The 22,390-nt window shown below is 34.9% G+C and overlaps 1 protein-coding gene across 2 annotated transcripts in view; it reads left to right on the forward strand.

Moving 5' to 3' along the window:
• The window catches only part of TBCK (TBC1 domain containing kinase), a 270,070-nt gene that overhangs the window by 103,266 nt on the left and 144,414 nt on the right, over window positions 1–22,390 (forward strand). For both annotated transcript variants that reach the window (XM_007495831.2, XM_001363355.4), the window contains exons 18-20: window positions 1,857–1,907; window positions 4,730–4,813; window positions 14,051–14,136. In XM_007495831.2, coding sequence (XP_007495893.1) covers window positions 1,857–1,907; window positions 4,730–4,813; window positions 14,051–14,136 — 221 coding nt within the window. The remainder of the gene's footprint in view (window positions 1–1,856; window positions 1,908–4,729; window positions 4,814–14,050; window positions 14,137–22,390) is intronic.

Below are 22,390 nucleotides of genomic sequence, written 5' to 3' on the forward strand. Positions count from 1 at the left end.
TGGAAGATAGGAAGTCCTGAAATAAAATCTGGTCTCAGACACTTCCTAACTGTGATTTTGGGCAAGTCACTTGACTCCCATTGCATAGGCCCTTATTGCTCTTCTGCTTTGGAACCAATACTTAGTATTGATTATGAGACAGAAGGCAAGGATTTTTTTAAAAAATAGTAATTCCAGTCAGCCAGTAACATTTATCAAGCACCTACAATATGCCAGCACTTTGCTAGTTGTACCATAGGCATGTCCCAGTGGTAAAACGGGGATAATAATACCTGTAGTGCCTAGCTTATAAAGTTGGTGTGATACCCAACTGAGATAAATTAGTATAAAAACATTTTTCCATCTTTAAAACTCCAGATAAATGTTAATTGTTCATGGAATTCTCTTATTGTGTCTTTGTTCCAAGCATCCCTGGTTTCTGTGCTCAGTTTTTGCCACTCATATTTCTGTAGTGCCTGCCAAGAATAAAGGCCATTCACCTCTACATGTCAACCTGTTGCTGAAAACAAGTTTTCACACTTCACATCTTTGTCTTTCCCTGTATGGCTTATGTTTCATATATAGTTATTATTTTTCTTAATTGTATCCCTCTTGGCAAACTTTGATTCTACAATCCAGTAAAACTGTCAGTCAATCAACAAGCATTTGTTAAGGTCTCACTGTATATGCCAGGCATTGTTCTTAGCACTGAGGAAATAAAGATGGGGTGAAGAGTTCCCTGAGGAGTTCATATTTGAAGGGGGGAGACAGTATGCCAAAAAGTCTGCACACAAGATATATGCAGTGGAAATGAAGGGCGGTCCCAGAATGAAGGCTGCTGAAAGGAGGCAAAGTGCAGTGAGCCAGGAGCAAGGTGAACAGGACCTGAGCTGGGATGGGACTGATGTTCCCTGAACACTGCGCAAGCTGAACAAGCACAAGTTTCTTCATTTCTGCTCCTCAGAATCCCTATTCTCAGCCTAGGTGTCATCTTGTACATAAGACCTTCCCTGATTCCCCTTCAGCCCCAAGAGTTGGTGCTCTCCTCCTCCACAAATTAGCTGATTTTTACTCATTGGTGTATATGTTGTATTTCCCAACTACTTTCTTGTGTTTGTATCTCTGGTGCCCATCACAGTCCCTTGTAAACACTAAAGCAATGCCTCTCTTAGGTTTATTTCCTGAGGTTATCAGGGGAAAAGGAAAAGAGCCTGGATATTCTAAAATATTGATTGCTTTTTGTGGTGGCAAATAACTGAAATTGAAGGAAATGGCTGAATAAGTTGGGGCATATGATTGTGATGGAATACTACTGCACAGAAATGACCAACAGGGTAATTTGAGGAAAATATGGAAAGACCTACAAGACCTGTTACATGAAATTATGAAGAGTGAAATGAGCTGAACCAAGAGAACATTATATACAGCAACAGAAATATTGCTTGAAGAATGACTTGCATGTCTACTTCCCAAAAAAGAACTGATCAATAGAAATAAGACATTGTTTTATACATACATGTATCTTTTTCTCAAATGGTGCCTTCTCTATTGGGGGAAAAGATAAAGGAAAGAAGTTAACTAGGCATTTTAAATATAATTTTAGAAAAAATTTAATTCATTTAGATAAAATTTGATTTTAAATGTTACTTTTAAATAAAATTTAATTTATTTAAATAAAATCTTAAAATTTTAATTAAAATTGAATATTTATTCCATAGCTTTACTGTTAGAGTAAGAAATATTTCAACACTGCAATTGTCAACTAATGTATATTTCTGCTTGAGTGGTACTAGGGATGTATGTTCTTTAGAGTAAGTAATTATTTACTCCTGTAACTTAACTAAGCTGAATTTCTTGAGTGTTCTTTTCTCCCTTAGGCCTTGATTCGCTCTGTGCTCCTTTCCTGTATTTAAACTTCAACAATGAAGGTAAGCATCTTTATGTTTTGAATAATGTATTTATATTTTTTAATACATCTTTGTTGAATTTCTGGTGTGTCAGTCTTTACCAGGTAGAAAGTTGATATTAAAATAGTGTTCCTCTAAAATATTTTAGTGTCTTAATAGAATTACTGTACTTTCCTAAGGCCCATAGTTATTGACTAATAAGTTACAAAGATTTGTGGGAGAATATAACTATTCTTCTAAACATTGCAGTATACTAGTTTATAAATGGGCCAGTTTTATGGGAACCTGTATGCAGAATCTAATTTCCTAGGAAGTTTTTAGGCATTTCCCAGAGTACTAGAATTGGAAGAGACTACAGCAGCCATCTACTTTAACACATATTTGAGCAAAAACAAGTTGGTGGTTTAGCTTTTCCTAAAAGATTTTCAGTGAGAGGGAAAAAAACACTTCCTATTAAGGTAGCCCATTTCAGCTCAAAATATATGGAAGTTTACTGTTACATTAATCAAAAATTAACTTCTGCTCTTAAATCTCTTTCCTCAATAGACCAGTTCCTTCAACTAATCCTCATAGGACATGATCTTGAGAACATTTACCATGTTGGTGACTCTTCTTGAGATACTATCCCCATTATCAATAACCTTCTAAAAATTTGATTCATTGGATCTGTACTCAGTTCCTTAAATATGGTCCAATTAGAAAAAAGTACAGTGCATTTATGACCACCTCATTAGTCTTTCATACTCTGCCTTTCTTTCTCAGCTGTGTTTTTTTGTCTTACAGTATTTCATTATTGAGTCTTATCAAGCTTGAAAGTTATTAAAAACCCAATTTTTTTTAGACAAACTTCTTTCTAGTCAATCTTGTTCTTATGAACCAAGTGTACGTTATTAATGTTTAACCCTCTTAAATTCCATCTTATTAAAGTCAGCAGACCATTCTAGCTGGTTGAGGGTTTTTTGATTCCAAACTTTGTCATCCAATGTGTTTGCTGTCTTTCTCACCATTATTTCATATCCACATTTGATAGGTATTAAACCTTGGACTTTTTTCCAAGTCATTGTTAAAAAGGTTAAATGACCCTGGGGCTACTTCGCTGGAAACCTTCCAAGATGATAGAACCATTAATAACTACTCTTTGAGTTCAATTACTTAACAAGTTCTTAATCTGCCTTATCCTCTATCTTTTCCCAAAGAACATGAGAAGTTTTAGCAATATTTTCCTTAAATGAATGTAGACTATATCAACAACAGCCCTCTGATTTAGACCTGTCTTCTTGTCAAAAAATCACATGAAGGTTAGTCTTATATGACTTGTCCTTGAGGAAGACAGGCTGGTTCTTTGTGATCATTGCTCCTTTTTCTGTAAATTCACTGACCATCCTTTTCAATCTAAGGTTCTTAGCCCAGGATACATAATTTTAGAATTGTAATACTTATTTTAAATATAATTTATTTTCTTTAGAATCTTATATGTTCTGTTTTATGAATTTAATAAAATTATTCTGAGAAGAGGCCCATAAAGGGATCTATGACTCTTTCAAAAAGAAAGAATAAGAACCCTCATTTAAAGAATACATTTTAGAATTTTTCCAGGAAACAATGGCCTATAGTTTGAAGCATCCATTCTCTCTCTCTCTCTCTCTCTCTCTCTCTCTCTCTCTCTCTCTCTCTCTCTCTCTCTCTCTCTGTCTCTCTGTCTCTCTGTCTCTCTCTCTGCCTGTCTCTCTCTCTCTCTCTCTCTCTCTCTTTTTAATTTGGGAAATTTACTTTTCACCATACCTTGCCTACCCTGTTCCAATGCCAAAAATGAAACTTTCCCTGCTTTCAAGGTTTCCATCATTTCCACTCAAGTTAGTGAAAGTTAAATCTTGAATAAAAGTTTACTATGCTTGTTCCTCTACCTTTTGAAAGATGAAATTATCTTTAAGCTAAGTCTAGAAGTGCTTCATTTATCTTAAGACAGTGATTTTGAATAGATGTTGAATAATAAACACCCTTTCCCCCATCACTACTCTAGAAATGCTTCTCTGTTTCAGACTTGTAATGCTTCCAAAATTCCTCATCAATATTACCTTGTTCTATACATGTGGTCAATGGATCATAATCTATAGGTTTGTATGTGAGAGTGCACTCTGGAGATGGGATTTCATCTGTTTCCAGTCTTCTGAAAGCCTTCTCCCCTGAAACTCTCTTCTTAAAAGTTCAGCCGAGGGACCTGATACCTATATAATTTCTCTAGTTTTAGAAGGATGCCCTTCAGCTCTAACCTGGGAATCCATGTTCCTACAGTATGAAATGATGCTCAGGGTGGCACCATGGTATTATTTCCTTGTGCCTCGAGTTTTTCTCCTGTTTTGTTTAACTGCAACTTCTTGAGAGTCATCATCTGTGTATGTACCTGGAAGATTTTCATGTGTTGACCTTTAATAAAGTGTTCCCCTTATTTAACTTTCCAGGTACCAATGCAGGGATGCATTTTGTTTTGATTTGGTTTTGTGTGTTTGTTTTTGCCACAGAAAATCCTTCAGTACTTCTAACTAGTATTCCTAGATTGCACATTTGTAGAATACCTTTCATATTGCTGTAGTATGTTCTGTGCCTTGGAGTTCATAGAGTTCATTGATAATTATCATCTATTGCTTTAAGGATTTCTTTCAGTTGATAGCATTTTATTGTTGGTTAAAAATAACACTGTAGATAAGGGTGATTTTAGTCATCTGAAACTTGAAAGGATCAAGTGTAATTATCTTTTTTGTTGATAAGTCTTTGCCATTTTCATAATATTGGTTTTAGATCTCTTTGTCTAATTTGTTACATGCCTGTTCCCAATTCTCTTTTAGCTCTTGCTTATGCTTGTATGTCAGCTTTTATTCCAAAATACCTATATAACTTCTTTTTGAAAGACAACTCACATGTCATCCAAGGTAAGTCTTATTTATAGGTAAATAATAATAATAATAATAATAGCTAGCCTTTAATTTTGGCTTTAAAGTTTTAAAAATATCTTTTATGTATTATATTTATTATATATTATATTTATATCCTTGAACTATTGAAGTAGTCCATCAAAGAGCATTTATTTAGTACCTATTGTGGGTCAAATATCTGGGAACAAAAGACAAAACCAAAACAGCTCTTGTCCTTAAGGAACTGACATTCAGATGAATACATATTCTCTGAATATATAGTACTCTGTATAGAATATCAACCACAATCATTTATATATTCAAAATGAATACAAAGTCATTTGGGGAGGGTGGGCACTCTTCAGTCAGGTACTTCTAAAAAGGCCTCTTTTAGAAGGAGGGATTGAGTCTTGATAGATATCTATTGTGGAGGCATGAAGGTGGAAGATGGAACTTTGAGTATTAGGAACAAAAAAGTAGGCCAGTGCTAAGGTTGCAGAGGGAAGAAAGAAGGAAAGGAAGGAAGGGAATGAAGAAAAGGGAAGAAAACAAAAGGGAAGGAAGGAGGGAGAGTGGGATGGTGGGGGAAAGGAAAGGAAAGGAAAGGAAAGGAAAGGAAAGGAAAGGAAAGGAAAGGAAAGGAAAGGAAAGGAAAGGAAAGGAAAGGAAAGGAAAGGAAAGGAAAGGAAAGGAAAGGAAAGGAAAGGAAAGGAAAGGAGAGGAGAGGAGAGGAGAGGAGAGGAGAGGAGAGGGGAGGGGAGGGGAGGGGAGGGGAGGGGAGGGGAGGGGAGGGGAGGGGAGGGAAAGGGAAAGGGAAAGGGAAAGGGAAACGGAAAGGGAACGGGAACGGGACCGGGAACAGGAAAGGGAAGTTTATTTCCCAAGGTTGACATGCATCTCATGATGGATACAAGATAAAAGATGTCATTGAGAACATCAAACATACCCCATGACATCTTGAGCAAGACTTCTTTTGGTCTGTTTTTCAACTGTAAAATTAGAGAGTTGTCCCTAACTACTCTAAATCTATAATCCTCTGATGCTTTGTAGGCTAATTAAGTGATGAAAGTAAGTTAGGAGGAATATCTGTGTTCAACCTGAGTTGGACCAGAGCACGGTATATTGAATAGCATGTCAATGGAAGATTTATAGGAATAAATTATAGGAATACATTAATAAGAATCATACAGGGTGAGAATATATTAAACAGGTTGAGATTTAACCAATGGAAAGAGTACCTGCCTCAGCAAGATCATGAATTCATCAAAATATCTTTCCTTTCAGTATCATTTACATGATAATGAGAAAATAGTTAAATATTTCTCCAGGTGGCTCAGTGGATAGAGAGCCAAGACTGGAAATGGGAGGACCTGGGTTCAGATCTGGCCGCAGTTAGCCTCTTCCTAGCTGTGTGACCTTGGGCAAGTCACTTAATCCTAATTTCCTAAAACCCTTGCCTCTGTTCTTCTTTGGAATTAATACTTAGTATTAATTGTAAGACAGAAGGTAAAGGTTTCAAACAAATATTTCTCCAACCTTTATCTTATTTTTTTCCACAAAGAAAATGGGATAGTGGATATTTAAAACCAACAAAATAGATGCTAGAAATTAATGTTTTAATTCTGAAATGTAAGCTTGGTTAACTTGTAAAGTCTGAATATGTTAATTGAAATGAATGTTTTTAACTTTTAAATAAACATTTTTTTCAGAAATTGAAAATAATTTGTGGGAAATTTCCTTTCAAAACTACTTATAATTGTTGCTCTGGAATAAGATTATAACTGGACTTTTTAAAAGACAACCCAGCCAGCACTTATGAGCATGTATTATGCAAAATGAACTATAGAGGGTCTTTGAAGTTCTACAGAAAAGATAATCATAGGATAGGTTTAGAGCTAGAAGAGTACTTGGTTATCATTTAGTCCAACCCCATGATTTATAGGTGAGGAAATAGAGGAGTGACTTGTCCTCCAAGAATTCATAGACTATTGAGAAAAAGAAATGTGCCACCATACACTTGCTATCAACATATACATAAAAACAATCACAACATTATTTCTTCAATAATCTTATTTTTTTCCAATTATATGTAAAAATAATTTGACATTTAATGGGTTTTTTTGGTTTTGGTTTTGTTGGGGTTTTTTTTCCCTCCTGCCCTCTTTCTCCTACCTCTTCAGGCAGGTAGGCATAGGAAAAACAATCTGATATAGATTTTACATGAATCACAGAATTATTTAAAGAGGGAAGAATAGAATGTGATTAAATATTATTAGTCTGGAGAATAGATGGGGTTGTTAAGATAGTTTTCTTAAAGACACAGCCAAGAACCATGAATTTATATCAGTGAGTTGATTGTAATTAGGGGAGACAGGTCAATTTTCTATATTAAGGTGACTTTGGTAGAATCTCAGAGGCTGGAGAACACTTTCAATTTCAAACACTAGCCTAATGAGTTGTTTCATGGGGCCAGAATCTGTGTACTATTTATTGTTCTTATCTGCAGTTTGAATTATAGAGCTGAAGGTATATTAGTAAGTTTGCTAATAACACCTTGTTGAGTGGAGTTGAAAACATTAAAATGTCAGGGATGTAAGCTAGGAATTAGGACCTAATGCCAAACTTTAAAGGTATAAAATGGAGAATACTTGGGTGAGCCTTTGTTTAGCAAAAAAGGAAATGGAACTGTGGGCCAGAAATGATCTTTTTTCCAAATTTGGCATTCATCATTAACTCTTTAAAGACATAAATTCATCGTAAGATTATATCAAATGATGAAAATTGGACTTGGGAGGAAAAATTACAAACTTAGGCTTATGATATCTGGAATGGTTTCCATGAAGATTTGGAAAGAAACTCTGCTAGATAATCAGGGTCCTTGTTTGTTCTAGGATTCTTTTTCCTTGCTGGATCTGTTTTCCCCATCTGTTTTTTCCCTCTGTGTTGAGTACAAACAACAATATAATATAATTGGTAACACTGACTTAAAATACCTTTAATTACTCACTGCCACTCAAATTGTTCACAAGTCCAAAAGAAATCTGAGTTTGTAGCATATCACCCTGTGGTATGACATAATTAATTATTCTAGCAGTCCCTTTATCCATAAGTTATTTTAAAAATAATTTCTAAGAGCATTTGAATTTCAAAACATATTGCAAAGATTTTGAAGGAATATTATATTTTTCCAGTAATTTTTTCAATTTCAAATGAATGATTTCCTCTATGGGAATTAGTATAAGACCTACCAAGCATGCAAATTAAAATGTTTACATTTTTTTAAATTGATTTCTATCATCAATTGAATAGTGAAATAATAATTAATAAGTGCCTTTTTAAAAAGCATTATGCAAATAGAAATAATATTCATTTTCCTTAATTTTAGGAAATAATATCTTGAGTTAAAGTATCTAAGAAATTGTGAAACAATCTATAATGAAGAGATTTTCCTGCTAAAGCCAAACAGACTTTAATACCAAATGTATCTTAGATTAACAATTGAATTGATCATGTCTTTTTAAATATCTATTTTAGAGCCATAGCTTCTTGATGATCAATTATGGCTTATTTATTAAATGTTCTTTCATTTTCTCACTTATTACATTTAATAAAATTTGCATTGAAATTCTGGATTTTATGTTTAACTGAAACTATTTCGTTGTTATTTTTAAATTACGGGGTAAACATAAAATTCTCTTATTTTCACTAATGTGGATTCACAAAAGATGATATACTTTCCCCAAGAAGCGAATAATTGCTTTTAAGAAAATATTTGAGGAGCAACTAAGTGGCTTAAGGTCTCTAGACTTAGGTAGACCTGAGTTCCGATTCTGGCCTCAATTTTAGCCATGTACAAGTCATTTAATACAAGTCACCATTGCCTAGCCTTTATCACTCTTCTGCATTGGAACCAATACTTAATATTAATTCCAATATGGATGGTAAAGGTTTAAAAAAAAAAAGAAGACAATAGAGGTTCATGTTCTGCCTCTGACACATATTGGTTTTCTTACAGTGGACAAATCTCTTAACCTCTGTGCTCACAGACTTCTATTTAAGACAGTAAACTAAATTCATACATTGTAAAAATTTCTATATTGATAATATCCTCACACACAAATGATATTACAGGTGTAGACTGTGCCTTCCACTTCTACACACACACACACACACACACACACACACACACACACACACATAATCTAACAATTGACTTTAACGGTTTTTGATGACATAAACTTCTCCCGCACAATTTTTCTTATATTTTAGTAAAATTGACTGTGATAGGAACTGATAAGATTAAATTTGGAGTTAAATTGTAGTTGCCTATGAATTTAATCTTTTAATTGACTTTGGAAAAATGACTGATTAATGTTTGCCAGCAACTCACATAGATACATAAAACTCATTATTTCATTTGCACAATAATGGCATCATGAAGAACTTTATTTTAAAATTCACCATGAAAAATAACATTTAAGTACTCATGAATGATTCTGAATTGTTATATGTACTTTATCCACAAATAGTCATCTGTGTGGATCTTATCCTCAGTTTTTAGGTACTAGCAAAGGATATATTTAAGAAGGTGATAATTTTCAGACCTCAATTAGGATTCATCTATCTTGTTCCTATTATCATCAAATAATAGATAATTAAAAACTCACCCACACAGCCCTGATCAAAGTAGCAGCATTATGTGAGATAATGCTGCCCTCTAGTTTAGATTCTTAAGCAGATTGGAAAATGTTTCTGATGAAGTTTCCAAAAACATTGTAAATTAACCCCATACCTCGTAGAATATGGCCTCTTGAAGCCCAGAGGCCATTCATCTATTAAAGATAGGAACCAATTTGTGGATCTGACCCGAATGATGCTGGCATCCTTTTATTAAAGGAAAGTACAACCCAGGGAAAAGTATCTTGAAGTCATTATGAATGGAAAATAAGTGGCAGAATCCGAATGATGATAAACTGTGCCTGGGAAGGGCAAAAGAAATATAGATGGAGGTCTGAAGTGATTCTGGTCTGCAAACCAATTATTCATCCTGGGTAAAAGGCAAAAGAATAATCATAGGGTATTAAATTTCGGATTGGAAATGACCCCGGAGGCCATCTAATTGAACCCCCTTTTGGAAATAAGAAAACCAAAAACTTAGAAGGTCAGTATCTTTCCTAAGAAAGAAGAGCTTGGATTTGGACCTAAGTTCTTTGATTTCATATCCAGCACACTTTCTATAACCCCATGTTGCATTGTTGTGCAAATAAATGCTTCCCAAAATGAAAGAATTAGAAGCAAAATAAAAGGCTGCCATCCATACAAAATCTTGGTATCTTCTCAGGTTATCTATGTCATTATAAATGTCATCCTGGCTACCACACCTGAACAAAGGCATAATGGAGTGAAAGAAGGAGAGAAAATATATATATATTTTTTTTATTTATATATTAGTATGTGCAACTTTTGGTCTCCATCAACTATATATTTCTTTATGAGTTTTCTAGAAAATCCTGCTTCAATCATAGCTCCAGATAGTGCTAGAAAGGACATTATAGATAATCTTACTCCATCATTTTACAGAGCAGAGATATAAAAACCCTCCAAAATACCTCTTAAACCCTGCAAAGTTTTGCAGCCAGTATCCAAATATCAGGATAAAAATGAGACTTTGTTCTCCAATATAATCTCCAATGTCATATAGTAGAGAAGTACTTGTTTGAGTTTAGTAATTATGTATTCCCTTTAGAGCCTATAAGCTTAACATATATGAATGAGAATAGTGGTAAGGAAAATGAGAATCAAAGGATTTATTTTTCAAAAGAATATGCAGTTATCAAAAAATTGCAGTATTTACCCCCTGAGTAGGATGGCTAAGGAAATCTTTCTTAAGAAATAGAGTGCTTTGGCCTCACTGGAAATAACAAAAAAGGAGTTGAATATGGGTCATTGCAGATCTTTCACAATGCCCAGAATTGCTAGTGTCACTTGAAAAATGGTAAGGATTGGGAAAAACTCAGAGAAGTCACCCCTAAAAATCCGTCTTCTCCTTCAAAACTCTAACCTTTTACCCTCATGTATGTAGGGACTGACAGAGATCTCCTGAGTCTTTCTCTAGTTATCCAAAAAGAACCAGCTGGCAGGATTTCTAATGGAAAGTGATTTAATTTGGGTTCATCTGTAGGGCAATCACTTTGGCCCCCTTTTACAGTGTTATGAGTCACAAATGTCTCATAACGGCTTGCTCTTTGGCAAACACTTAGTTGACAAGGGATTTGTGAATATATGCGTATGTATCTGTACTTCTCATCTCCAGAACAAGTTGGCAATTTAATGGAAAATAACAAATAGTCATACAGCCGAGAAATTCACATTTTGATCTGTGAGAGTAAAGGAAATAGTTTGCCTTAAATATATTACTTGATGCTTTCATCTCATCCCAGCCCCCATCTTAGTGATACTTGAAAGGTTGATCAGAAAGGAAAAAATAAGGCTGACCATGTGGGGCTTCCTGAAATCTTTAGCTCTACATCTGTTATGTGAAATTGTATGTTGGAATAAACAGATGGCTTCGCTTTAAACAACTGCATACACACAGACCACACTCAAATGTAATGCCAATGTGAAAATCCTTACATTACATTCCCTTCTGATTTCCTTTTTTTTAAAAGATGTAAAAGATAAAGAAGGAATGGTTTTAAATGACAGGCAGGATTTCCATTCTTAGAAGGAGGAATAATATTGTTTTCTTTTGGCACATAAAAGATTGAAAAGATATGAGAGGAGTATTGAATAATGCTCCTGGTATTTAATCTTGTTCCTCATTACAAGGAACTAGATGAAATTAAATGCAAAAGAATTCAGGATCATTAGTAGAAAAATTTTTGGTTTTGTGCAGTCAATAACCTAGAACTTCTAAAATGTACTGCTAAAATTAAAAAGAAAGGGGAAATAATAATAATAGCACCCATCTCCCAAGGTTGTTTTGAGGATCAAATGAGATCACGTTTGTAAAGCTCTTTGCCAACTTCGAAGCACTCTATAAATGATTGTTATTTAGGGCACTAGATACCTCCTGTGGCTAGAACAAACCCTCCTGAGGCTCTTATTTAATAGCATCTCAGAGTTTCATTGAATAGTGAAGGTCAGAGAGGCATGAGATATTCAGGGAGAGAAAGGTTTCACCTCTGTGGGGAGAAAAATATGTAAAAGTTCTTTAATGCCTTTCTGGAGCAGCCTTAATATGATAGGATGCATTGCCTCTAATTACATCATTACAATTTTACCATTTTTTAGAGAAATCTTTGCAAAGTACAAGACTAGAATCCATCTTGTTTCAGAGCCCATCCTAAGCAACTAAAGTTTATACTAAAAATGTTTTAAAATAAAATGTATGCTAGCCTTATTTCCTTATAAGAAGAAAGATGGAAAATGAATGGTTTATAGAGAAGAAAATATCAAAATATGGAGATGAATATTACATATGATATAATTTGAGGCTGCACTGTTTGACTGAACCTAAAAGATGCATTTTTGTAAGGGATTATGTGTCTTCAATAGACTCTTAATTAACCATGTAATCCTGCACAGTAATTATATTTTATGAGCCTAGCTATTCAAATAAGGATGATATTTAACAAACTAGAGAATATCTGTGCAGAACTGCCCCAGGCATGAATTTCTTGTTAAAATGAAATGTATTTTTTAGAAGTTAATAACAATTCTGCTTTCAACAGCACACAGCTGAATTTATGTGATTACTGACTTTACTTACCTCTAGCTCCTGGGTAAATTGACTGCAAATTTGCTATTGCTAATTGTATAGAGAAAGAAACTAGGAAAAAGTCAAACCTAGCAGGTCCCATTGACTTTCAGATCTGCTCTTCGCCTCATTGCAATATGTCACTCATTAAATTCTATAAATGGAACCCCCATTAAAATGTGAACTTCTTGAGGTCAGGGACTATAATTTCTCTTTCTTTGTATCCCCAATATTTAGCATATGCCTGGCACAGAGTAAGTACAGTAATAGTGATTTATTAAGTTTGTTGACTAAAAGAAATAAATGAATGTCTAGAGTTAATAGCAAATAAGGTGAGCACCTATTCCTTTCAAGTATTGTTTGACCTTCTACCTGTTCCTATGATAGAACATTGATGAGCAATCTCAAGTTCAGTTCATGTAGTATCTAGAAATTCATCTTCTCACCTCTACTCCATGTGTGTCAGATGACTGATTATACATAGGACACACCTACCATTGTGAGAATTGATGAATAATTTGTAAAACACATTGTATCCTCAGAAATAAGGCAGAGAGAAATGGAAGTTTTCTGGTAGGATTAAAAGAATTTGGGAATAAGTCTTGGGGGATTACGGAATATTAAAAGTAGCAAGATTCAAACTGGTAGGAAGGAATTGCTTTCAGGAATTTTAGAGGCCAGTTTAATTAGATAGATGTTGGTTTGAGAAACAAAGCTAGTTTTAATAAAGGCAGTTTTAATTAACTGTAAGAATCTAAGTTAATTTTTCATCATATTGGTGCCCTTTCAACCAAAAAAACAGAAATGATGATGGATTGCTTTTCCCCAACCTAAAGGGGCCAAATTACTTAAAACAAGTCAATTAGACAAGGAGAGTATTTTCCTCAACTCTATGAGAAGTGGCAATACTGTTGGAGTAGGAATTGGTTCATTTGAGATAGTAGTCAGTAATGGATATGCCAAATACAAATATTTAAGATTGATAAAAATTAAAACTTGACTAGATATCTACTCCATAGATCAACCAACAGTAACTTAAAAGTGAAATCATTTTTTAACATTTTTAGATTTATTCAAATTATCTCCTTAGAAACTTTATAAAAAATTCTGTATTGATATAAAAATCAAGAAAAAGTGATTTAAGGAAAATTCAATAAGGAAATATCAATCTATATACTATTTATCCTGCATATCTTATGCAACTGAAGATAATGCAATGAAGATAAGTGCTGTGGAAACAGAAAATGAGTTAATGATATTATTTAGCTTTATAAGGGTTAATTCCTTTTTTCGTTTTGCTATAATTGAGCCAAATGGTTAGCAAATAGCTTGTTTCCTAGAAAAATGTCAGGAAATGTGATTCTATTCAAAGTGATTCATATTATAAGCAAGACTATAATTATGTGAATTAAATGTTCCTGGTTAAGATTCCCTCCTTCCCCCCCCCCCATACCTTGCATTAATGACAATTGTCTTAACCATTGTTTTAATTTCAGAATATCTGACAGTGTTCTCTCAGATGATTGCATTCCATGACCCAGAGTTGAGTAACCATCTCAACGAGATTGGCTTTATTCCAGATGTAAGTATTAGGAGATTTTCTAAATGGTGGTTAATGGAGCTTGGGAAGGAAAAGTGGAGGGGTAACAGAACCAATGGAGTGTTTTTAAAAATCTTGTTGGTGCAGTGGGAGGTTCACATCTGAACAAGTTTATTGTTAATAATGAAAGCCTTCTGGCAAGGAGTTCATGGGAGGAGGTTACTTTTTATTATTATCATTATCATTATTATAAATTCTGACATGAAAGAAAGGGCCTTCTGTTTTTCTTGGCATGACTTCTCTTTATGAAAGGTCTTGGAACAAGTCAATTTTTTTATTTTTGTAGCGTAGTAACATGTATTTGGTAAATTTTGTGGTTTGGTCTTTGGGCCATAAGGAGGCATTTTTAGAACTGATGAATGTCAGGACTGGACAGGGTTTTATAGGCCATTCAATCCACCCTACTCATTTTAAGAATGAAAAAACTACAGTCCTCAAAGGCAAAATGTTCAAGGTTGATTACCTACTTGTTTAACATATCTGAGACCAGGTCTTCTGACTCTTTCCAAATTCTTCCCAAAACACCATTAAATCAAATATGTTTATAAGTAGTAAACATATATAGAAGATCAAGGAAGGAAACTAGGAAGTGCTAGGAATATATAGCTAAACATTAGCTACACTCTTCAAAGCATTCATGAATTCATAGATCTAGAATTGTCAAGATTGTCAGAGTCTGGCCATATAGTCCAAACCACTCATTTTCCAGAGGAGAAACTTAACAAGATTCACACTCAGTTCCTCTGCCTCCAAATCCAGCAATCTTTTTACTCCATGATGCCACCTCTCCTTATCAGATAAGTAGTTATATGAAGATCTTTGATACATCTAAGGTATTATGTTAATTATATAATAGATTAACCCAAAACTTTAGAATTCCAAGTGTGAAGATATACATATTTATGCTAAGATGTCTTTAGAGCATGTTCTCTTGATGATTTTGTAGGTCATGGACCCCTTGGGAAGTCTGGTAGACCTTTCCCAAAATGTTTTTAAATGCATAAAGTACACTGGATTATAAAGGAAACAAATTATATTGGAATATAATTAGTAAAATATTGTAGTTCCAAGGTTAAGATCCTGATTTATGTCTTATTTTAGTATATTATGCCCCCATTAAAAAGCCCCTTTTGTTGCTTTTGATTTTTCATTTGCCATTTTGTTAAAAATGGAAATGTTAACTATCTCAGGAAAGAAAAGGATCAACTATCATTTATCATGTTTCTTCTGCCCATGGATTCTAATCAATCAATCAAAAAGGTATTTAGATAGATCTAATCAAAGAGTACTCCTTTAATGTGACAAATCTCTTTGTCTTTTAGAATTTTTGATGGAAATCCTTCCATGATGTAGACAACTTAATATAGTTCATAGAATAGGTTCTAAGAAAATATTCATTGATTGACTAATAGATTAGGGTCTGCTTTCAGGGGAAAAATGAACAATTCTTTTTAAATTATTGCTTTAGGTTTTTATAAAGACAGTAAATTTCCTATAATGGTGGGGCGGGGGAGAGGAATGCTTCTATACTCTTTTTAATAACCGATACTGAATGTAATTGAATCTTTTCTTGGTGAATCATGACTGTCATTATGAACATCAATTATTATTATACTGTACATTCTTCAGGATTATTGAAGTGTTAAAGGACTTTTTTTCCCTTATGGTAAATGGCTCTAGACTCTTATATCATTTGGTTGTTCTGTCTGTTTCTTAAGTGTCCTCCTCCTACCATCATCTGTGACCTTTCATTTCTATCATAGTGATTTTCATTTTTGTAATTTTGCTTTATTTTTGTGGTAACTATTTATTTAGCACTTTTGGTTTACAAAACAAAATTAAACTGCTTTCTGAAGTAAAGGGAAAATATTATTGTCACCATTTTGTAGGAAAAGAAACTGAGAGGCAAACAGGAGAGAACAGGAGACTTGTCCAGGATGACCCTAAGATGGTCAGAGCTGTGACTTGAATCCAGAGAATCAGACTTTGGAAGAGTTGGAAAGATCCTAATCCTTATCCTTCATTTATTTTTAATTGAATGTTTTATAATATAGTATACCTTGATTTATATCCTCCAAGTTAAACATGCTTTTGTAACAAAAACAGTTAAGCAAAAGTGACCCACAAAGAAAAAAAAGGAGATTTTTGTTGTTCTTGTTCAATTATTTTCTGTAATATCTGACTTCATGACCCCATTTGGAGTTTTCTTGACAAAGATACTATAGTGGTTTGCCACTTTCCCTTCTTTTTGTTTTTCCTCCTTTTAATAGCTCTACATTCTTAATTAGCTTCTACTTCCTGATTTACACTTTGCATGCTGTTAATAATCCAAGGGTCATTGAACAGATTTTCTATGATTGTATTTATCAAAGAATCTTTCATGACTCTCCCTTTAGAGCTGGAAGGGACCTTGGATGTTTTGGAGTACAACCTTCTCATTGGACAAATGGGGAAACTTAAGACTGAGAGGTTAATGAAGAAGCTTGTCCAGGGTACTTGCCTCGTTAAGTGTCTGATGCAGGACTTAGACCTAGACCCTCCTAACCCCAGTCCAGCCCTCTACCCACTGCACTACCTTAATATATGGTTAAGAAACACCTTGTTAGAGAGTCTTTGAAGCATTAGGCATCAGGGATAAGGCTGAAAGCAGAGGTAGGAAGATAATAGGTTCAAATCTTGCCTTCCATCTTTAATAGCTATGTGACCATGGGTAATTCACTTAACCTTTCTCAGTGTCAGTTTTCTTTTCTCTAAAATGGGAATCATAATCTCTCAGAATGGTGTGGTACAATGAATAGAGAGTCCTGGGCCTGAAGTCAGAAAGACTCTTCTTCCTGAGTTCAAATCCAGCCCTAGGTACTTCCTAGCTGTATGACCCAGGGCAAATCACTTCACCCTGTTTGCCTCAGCTTCTTCCTCTGTCAAATGAGCTGGTGAAGAAAATGCCAAACCAGTCCAGTATCTTTGTCAAGAAAATCCCCAGTGAACCAAGAGTCAGATACAATTGAAAATACTGAATAACAAATACAAAACCCTTTTCAGTTGTAAAAATGCAATATGAATGTCAACTTTGTTCTCCACTGAGTCAAATGTGTTTTATAATCAACAATCAATGAGCTTTTATATTCTTTATCCACTTTGATCAGTTATATAAAGATGGGATCAGCTACCAAAGATCATTTGCAAGACCTTTCTTCTATTTTCAGCCAGGATAGTGTTTGTTTTTAACCCTTACCTTCCATCTTAGAATCAATACTGTGTGCTGGTTCCAAGGCAGAAGAGTCATAAAGGCTGGGCAATAGGGGTTAAGTGACTTGTCCAGGATCACACAGTTGGGAAGTATCTGAGACAAGATTTGAATCCAGGGCCTCCTATCCCTAGGCTCTCAATCCACTGAACCACCTAGCTATCTCCCAGGAAGGATATTCTTGAATCATTCTCAAAAATTTTTTTTATAAAAGTGAGAATTCAACATAGGGATTTATATTTATTGATGTCCTCTCAATCTTTTGGAAAAGCAATATCATCTCTAATTTTATTAATATTAAGTGTATGAGTGAATGTGTTTCTGTTTGTATGACAATGTAGTATAGAAAGCCAACCACATCCTGGCTGTTTGACCTGCTGGGTCAAGCCATTCAACTGTTCAGCCCCACACCCAGCTCTCTAAGATAATAGATCTAAGATTATAGATAATTCTAACCCAGTGGTCTGTGATCTTTAGAAATTTTTTAAAATAATCATTTCAAAATTTTTGCTTCCTTTGTAAATCCTTTATAATTTTTATACATTTAAAAATATTGTTGAGTGTAGGGGTCCATGTTCTTCACCAGATTGTCAGAGGAGTCCAAGACACATGCAAAGGTTAAGAATCCCTGGTTGAAGACCTCTTGGATGAGGAAGTGCTGAATCATTAGGAATAGTATAATATTATAATTTTCCAGTGAATTTGTGATCTGATTGATACCTCCCTATGTTATTATGGGATTGTTTAAGGGGAAGAGATAAGAGGGAAACATCTAAATATTTTAAGTTTATTGCTGGGAAATGTGATTCTCTGTCACATGTCCCTGTCAATCAACTACAGTTCATTTTGCAGAATCATTTTGCAATCTTTCTTTGCTTACTACATCTGTCTCCTCCTCCCTGACCTCCCATCTGCTAGGACCTTCCTTCTGTTCTTTTAACACAGCAAAGATTCCAGAGGAGCACAAGACATCTAGCATCCCTCACTCTCATGGCATGACTAATCCATTTTCATCTTAAGCTTACATTTTTTTTAATGACTTTCTTCATACTTCTCTTATGCAATTCTTGTTTCCAGTATGTTACAGTCTACTCACACCTCCCCATTGCCCTTTGGAGGGGTCCTCAACTTCAATTCTTTAGGCACTTGGGAATACTTTTCAAGAAGTTCTTCCAAGGTTGAGGGTAGGAATGCTTCTTTCAAGAATAAAAGTTGGAAGATGTCAGCTACGGATTATCATAAACATGTAATTAGGTCTGTCTTATAGGCTGAAACTGTGCAGCCATATAATGAGCTGGTTATAAGCTAAGGTCAAAAGAAAAATATCAAATTAGAACAAATGATAAAGAAGAAAAGACATCAGGGGATTACTCTCAACTCCAACCAAACTTATTAACTTTTACTTTCAAAGCTTTTGGCTTTGAAAAATGGAATATAGGAACAAAAGAAAAGGCATCCCCTCTATTACCATTTCTTATTAACAATAAATGGCATCTATATATAGTCTTTTAAATGTTTGCAAATTGCTTTGCATATACCATTTTGCCTGATTCTCTCAACAAACCTGTGAAGTCTATCCTACCTCATATAGATGAGGAAGCTGTCAGTTAGTCAAGTGAGGCTATTTGCCAAAAACAAGCTTACAGCTAGTTAAGAGTATGATTTGAACTCATCTTCCTGACTCCACGATCAGCTATCCTTGTTCAGTTGATGCAAAACAGTTGCTACAATATGGAGACAAAAAGAGCCCAGAAGCCACATCAGTCAGAAAATGCTTAATTCTTTACCAAGGACATCACCAATTTAGAGTATAATAAATTCATTTGCAGAACAGTACAGAGTAAAAAGAGGAATAGTATTTGTCAATATTCACCAAGAAAAGTTTAGAGAAAAGAAGCTGATAGAGAAATATCTGGTCATTAAGACACAGGAAGAACAATAAAGAGGGAATGGAGTTTATCTCCCAGTATTTACCGGAACTTCCCCTTTCGACCCTACCAACTCAGTACCTGATGAATGACATCTAAGTAATTGAACTCAGGAAGAACGTCTAGAATGAATCAAAATATACCAAGGACATCTCTGCTGGAGGTAAAACAATTTTAATGTCAGGGAGGGATCTATTTTTATGTTATCTCAGTGTTAATTCCAGACCATTCCTCTACCAACATTTCTCAGTAATTTTCCTTCTTTTGCCCTCTATTCATTCCATTCCCTTCTATTCCTTGTTACTGCCATCTGCTGACTTTTCGGTCATTCTCCCAATTTTCTCATGATGTTAATATGTAATGTGACCTCTCCACTGCCATCATTCTTAGGATGTCAGTATTCATGTTCATATTCTCACAGTCTGACTCTACAATTTATCACTTTACTGAATATCCTAATTCCCCATCCCAGTTAAACTATGAAAAAAACTTTAGACCTTGCCTTTTATCAGAATGGCAGCACTGAAAAAATCCAAAATTTTGAACATCAGTGCTTCATCTGTGATACTCGTCTACCTATTCTCCTACCTCTCATTCTTATGTTCACATTAAACCCACTATTGGAAAATAGTTTCAACTACCACTTCTACATGAATACATATTAAATTTATTGACCAACCTAGATTCTTTTTTTGAAATGAAATAAATGGGGGAAGCTGGATAGCACAGTGGATTGAGAGCCAGGCCTAGAGATGGGAAGTCCTGGGTTCAAATTTGGCCTCAGACACTTCCTAGCTGTGTGACCCTGGGCAAGTCACTTGACCCCCATTGCTTAGCCCTTACCACTCTTCTGCAATGGTTCCAAGATAGAAGATAAGGGTTTTAAAAAATAAAATAAAATGAAATGAAAACAAGTTAAGTAAATGATTTTAAGTCATGGTCAAGTGACTAAAAGGACAAAAAAATTACTGTAGTTTTCTTGAGTCATATTAAAGACAAAAGAAAAATCAAGAAGAGATATGGCCAACAATCAGGGTGGCTAGAATAATGGTAATGGACAACTCAAATCTTATTTTGTTTCTGGTTTTTTATTCTATAAAGGGAGCACTCTTCAGATGCAGAAAGATGGAATAACAATAATTAGTAGGAAGTTAAAAGACAAAATAAGAAAAGAGATGGTAAAAATTGACCCAACTGCCCACAATGGAGTCAGGTCACTAGACACAATAAGCTCATTGAAAGAACTGTTGGGTATTTTGCTAAACCAGTTATTAATCTTTGGAAAATTGTTAATACAGGAGAGTTGCCCCAGAACTGGAAATAGGTAAATGTGGTCCTGGTAATTTTTTTGTTGGTATTGTTTATTTAAGCAGAAAGGGTTTTTTAAATGTATAAATTGAGCTTTCTGGCAAAATTGTAAAACATTCTCTTGGTTCTTTTATTTTCTTCTGCAAGGAGCTGTTATGGGCCATCCTGCCATTTAGCTACAACTTCATTCATTTAGCTGGTTTTATTTATATAGGTTAAATGTTAAACATGATAAGATTCAGTTCTCCAGTCATTGAACAAGGATCTCCATTTATAGGACCAAGAATCATTAAAATATTTAGTCAGAAGATGGTGTTCTTAGTGCCTTCTCTCTCTCTCTCTCTCTCTCTCTCTCTCTCTCTCTCTCTCTCTCTCTCTCTCTCTCTCTCTCTCTCTCTCTCTCTCTGTCTCTCTCTCCTCTCCCCCTGTCTCTTTCCCTCTCTCTCTCTCTCTTTCTCTCTCTCTCTCTCTCTCTCTCTCTCTCTCTCTCTCTCTCTCTCTCTCTCTCTCTCTCTCTCTCTCTCTCTCTCTCTCTCTTTTGCCACTGTGACCTTCACCACAAAAAAAAAAAAGAGGAATCTTGGTGGGGTAGTGAGGTGGCATAGTGAATACTGTATGTTAGATTTGGAGTCAGGAAGATCCAAGTTCAACTCTTAGGTACTTCCTAGCTATGTGACCCTAGGCAAGTCACTTAAATCTCTCAGCTGTCACTTCCTCACTTATAAAATCTGGATAAGAATCAGATTTACCTTCCAGAGTTATTGTAAGGTTTAACAGATAATGGTTAGCAGCTCTACCCCTATCAGCTGCAAGATGGTCTGTTTGAGAAGTCAGTCAATACCATTATTTCTTCTACAGTGGGAATAGACCTCCATGCCCTTGGGTGGATCATTACAGAAAATAGGAAAAGAGGTGAATCCAAGGATCTAAGTCAGGCCAGGGCACTTTGAGACTATGATTTCAATGCAAGAATCTATGCCAAGGAAATCAGAAGAGGGGATGCTGCCAAACTGAACTGTATTTGTGTATTTGTCTGATTCAACCTGTTTATCCCAAATGTTGGCCTTTTATGGAGCTGCATGCATTCCCCACTCTCTCTAGTGACATGTCATGCTCCTTCTGGTGCAAAAATGTTATTAAAGCTGTAGGCTAAGATAGTCATTATTCTAGCTTGTCTCCTATTGTTTCCCTTCATATGTTTATTGCTACAGCCCAAGTGAACTTCTCTGTCCTCCATACTTGGTATCTTTTTGCTCATACTGGTCTCTGTGCATAGAAAGACCTCCTCTGACTCTGCCTGCTGGATATTTCCCTTTTTTTTTAAAGTACAAATGCCAAGAACTGCTCCCATGTAACCTTACCTGAGCACATAGTAGAAATTTAATGTTTAATAGCAACCTTCTCCCTGAAACTCACATAGTCCTTTCTTTTTATATTTCTGTTACATTTATTATGCAGTTCTCTATGCTATAATTATCTCTGTTTGTATCTTTTCTCTCTACCTGAGTTATAAGCTCCTTGACAACGCGGCTTGTGTCACAACTACATTTTTTATCTCCATCTAGTATGGTTCTATGCAAATAATAGGCTCTTAATAAATTTTGAGTTAATAAATTAGAAATCATAGATCTCATTTTTGCTTCCCCATATCACCCCAAAAAAGAGCCACTAACTTACCATTCCATTAACCCACTTCTTTATTGAATTATAGAATCTTAGAATGTATTTCATATGATGTACCCTGCATATGTTA

Source organism: Monodelphis domestica, chromosome 6 (assembly GCF_027887165.1).
Source record: "Monodelphis domestica isolate mMonDom1 chromosome 6, mMonDom1.pri, whole genome shotgun sequence".
In the NCBI taxonomy this organism is placed as follows: Eukaryota; Metazoa; Chordata; class Mammalia; order Didelphimorphia; family Didelphidae; genus Monodelphis; species Monodelphis domestica.